The sequence below is a fragment of the Cyprinodon variegatus genome, unplaced genomic scaffold (genome assembly GCF_000732505.1).
Source record: "Cyprinodon variegatus isolate N-32 unplaced genomic scaffold, C_variegatus-1.0 Scaffold28, whole genome shotgun sequence".
NCBI classification, from domain to species: Eukaryota; Metazoa; Chordata; class Actinopteri; order Cyprinodontiformes; family Cyprinodontidae; genus Cyprinodon; species Cyprinodon variegatus.
In genome coordinates, this window is record NW_015150481.1 from 298808 (window position 1) to 302284 (window position 3477).

At 45.0% G+C, this 3477-nt stretch overlaps 1 protein-coding gene across 2 annotated transcripts in view; it reads right to left on the reverse strand.

Annotated features, from left to right (window-relative positions):
* fgd1 (FYVE, RhoGEF and PH domain containing 1) overlaps positions 1 to 3477 on the reverse strand; it is a 23630-nt gene that overhangs the window by 1003 nt on the left and 19150 nt on the right. For both annotated transcript variants that reach the window (XM_015398024.1, XM_015398016.1), the window contains exons 13-17: positions 2557 to 2587; positions 1047 to 1148; positions 834 to 962; positions 605 to 763; positions 381 to 527 (exon numbers count right to left, since the gene is read on the reverse strand). In XM_015398024.1, coding sequence (XP_015253510.1) covers positions 381 to 527; positions 605 to 763; positions 834 to 962; positions 1047 to 1148; positions 2557 to 2587 — 568 coding nt within the window. The remainder of the gene's footprint in view (positions 1 to 380; positions 528 to 604; positions 764 to 833; positions 963 to 1046; positions 1149 to 2556; positions 2588 to 3477) is intronic.

A 3477-nucleotide genomic window follows, 5' to 3' on the forward strand; every position in this document is an offset into this window, starting at 1 on the left:
GCTAACGCTAGTTCCATCGACTGAAGCCGCCACGTTCTTTGGACTGAACGGTCGCGCTTATCGTTGCGTCACACCTCAACCCGCCTCAAAGCCAACGCTGATTGGACGTTCGTTTGGTGAACGGCTCCAAATTTTCTTCAACGGAGAGTCTCCAGACTGATCTGCGAGTGAAACCTTGAAAGCTCGCGAGATCAGGATGGTCTCACGAGGCTACCTCTCCCTGCCTGCAAAGAAAAACAGCCCACCTTTTTTAATAGCAGGGCTGTTTCTGTAATGCTTACAGTAGCCTGTAGGGGGCCCCAGAAGGGTTCCCTTGGTCCTTCTCAGCAGGTTCCTTCATGCATGTAACAAAACGAGATGGAGGTAAAGGGAAGCGTCACCTGTGGAGCGCCGTAGATGTAGAGCACCAGCGGCTCGTTTTCAGGGATGACGCACCACGCCTTCTGCCAGCCGCGCCCCCCTCCTTTCTCCATGTGGTGAAGAAAACTACAAATCACACTGTTCTCTGCTGCCAGCGAGGCCTGTTTCTGCAACACCAAAACAAGAGGCAATCAGTTATCCCAAGGAAAAGGAGAGAGGACGGTACCGGTGATGTCACACTGACCTCCAGGATGGAGCGCCTCCTCTGAGTGCTGCTGCTCAGTCCTCCTGGCGAAGGCGAGACTCCCACCAGAGTGATATAGCAGTCTACACAAACACGGTTGGTCCGGTTGTTGTCGTACGACAAACGAGCGCGAAACTCGGAGCATTTTCCACAAACCACCTGGAAGGCATAGGACAGAGGGTCAGAGACGCGTCAGGCTTCAGACGGCGAGCGATGACGGTGGACGTACGTGTCCGCAGGCTTTGCAGTGGTGCCGTCTCTTGGTGATGGAGTTGAACGGCTCCTGACACTTCATGCACAGAGTTACTTCCTTCTCTCTGATCGGGGTTGGAGCTCGTTTTCCCAACTCCACGCAACTCTGAAACAGAAGCACAGGGAGTTACGGCCAGGCCTCAGAAGGCCGCAGAACCACAGGGGAACAGCAGGGGGAGTGCTGTGTTACCGGGGAGTGAGGCGGGGTGGACTCGTCATCACGCAGCGAACAGGTCAGGTATCTGAAGCTCTCCATCGTCTGCTCGTGGCGCTGAATGGTGGCCTGGATAGCCTGAAAGTGGAAAAAAAAACAAAAAAGAAAATTTATTCCAGTATTTTCTATATTTATCTCCTTAATATTGTTCTTTTTTAAAATTAGAATACATCAATGGTTGCCTTGGTATGCCTTTTGTGTGTTTTGAGCTTCTGTGTGCTTTCTAGTTGCTTCACTGCAGCGACATTTACAAGATCTTCTGAACATCAGGGATTCATCTCTGGGGAATTAATCTCTAGTCCTCATAGATCTGCAGAGTTTTAATTGGGATCCTGATGGCTAATTGTGCCAAAGATGGTGCTTTCATAGTGGGGATCAGGCCTTTTACAAGGAGAGAAGAACCAACATTCCAAAAGGAGACCAATTTTGCAAAAACACAATAAAGGGAGCGAAAAGAAAATAGAGTCCCTCGTCTGCCTGCTTCATCAGCCGGTTCAGCAGCCTTCGTGGTTTCGACTCCTGGACCTCTCTGGCCAGCGTCCGCCGCATGCTGTGGGAGATCATCCAGCTGGATTCAGCTCCTTCTTCTGGGCTCGGACCGAACTTTATAATCAGGTTAGTGACCGACACGCTCGTAATCGTCCTCCATCAGATTTACGAGGTCACTAACCTGAGTTTTCCCCTCTACAGAGGTTCCAGGCTTTTTCGTCCTAACTGCTGAGTCGCAGATTTTACGTGTTGTCAATAAACGCTTCTGTAAATGACATCAGTCTGTCTGCCTGAAATCTCTGCTTATATCCTCATGTATGACCTTAAATGGGTAAAGCTGTCATTAATGAATGTGATGGAAATCTGTCTAAATTAAATAAATAGTAAAAAAAAAAGATAAGAGGAGGATGATGATGATCAGGCCCTCCAGCATCTGAGGGAGAAAATAGCTCCAAGACACCTGTGCTGGCAAACAGGAATCCGTCCTACATACCTACATAAGCAGCTAAAGGTCCACTGATCAATGATCCTAATCACCTTGCTGGCTTTTTACATACTAAAGTTGTTTTTGTACTTCTGTTTAACTCATTATTTGGGCTTAAACACTTGTCAACTCTGAATCTAATAAAATTCTCCAGATTTATCCAGAATAATTTTCAGGGTATCAGATCTTTTTTTGACATTTTTCAGATAAACTGTAAATATTTTTTATTTTGCATGTTGCCACAGCAATTCAGGCATCTACATAGGATTAAACTTCTAGGAACAGTTTTTATTTCATGCTTTATGAGAAGGCTTGAACCCGAGCTGCTACCCGTCAATCACTGATGTAGGATTTGTGTTCCTTAAGTTGTCATGAAGACTTTCTGTTTAATCCTGAAAGCTTATTTTAGTGTCTGAAAGCTTTAGGTTTCAGAAACAACCGATATTTGTTTCCATTAGCGACCAGACTGTTTTAAGAGACTGCTCAAAAGCAACAGAACCTGTGTGAACTCACCTGGATCCAGTCCTTCTTCTCCTCCTCGGTCCTGCAGAAACGCAAACACAAGGTCAACCCATCTTCATAGAAACGATGGAATACAGCTTTTATCATTAGCATCTGTGTCTATTAGCATCTTCAGTATTTAGCATCGGTAGCATCTGGTTTCATTGGCATCTGCAGAATGACTGCAACTTGTTCCTTAAGATACGGAATCCTCTTTTTCTTTAGTAGTTAAAAGTTGCATCCCAAATTGAACCAACAAGGAAAGCAATTTATTCCATATTTTCATAAATGTTTGATACACAGATCTGTCACACACACTAAATCTAACAAACGTTAACCAAAGACAAAGGAGAAACTATCAAAGCCAACTAAATTGTCTTGCTTCGAAGCAGGACCCCCTCTGCTTCGCGTCAGCTGCTGTCATGGTTGCCAGGAGACGGACTCCCATTGACCTCCACGGCTCTCTGTCACCAGCCAATTCTCCACCATTTCCTCAGAAGGTAACACTTTCAAGAATATTGGTGTTAGACAGACAGGTAAATCCCTGCTGAACCGGGTCAGTCGGTACAGATGAGGAAACATGTCCGGCTGCTGGCAGGTGTTTATAGCAGCGCATAGCAGGCTGTTCATGGCTCTGCAGTGAGCAGGACAGAAGGGATATATTGAATATTATGATTACTGTGGTTTTATTTGTTGTCTTGTGGAGTTTATGATAATTTATTTAATATGTAGCTATCTGTAGTCATCACCATCTGTAGACATTAAGATCTATAGTTAGCATCCTTAGTCATTAGTATCCATAGCTTTAGCATCTGTTTCCATTAACATCTGTGTTAATCAGTATATGTTTCCATTAGCATCTGCAGAAAATAGTTATTAGCATATGTTGAAATTAATATCTGTCTGGTATACGTTTCCATAAGCATCTGTAGA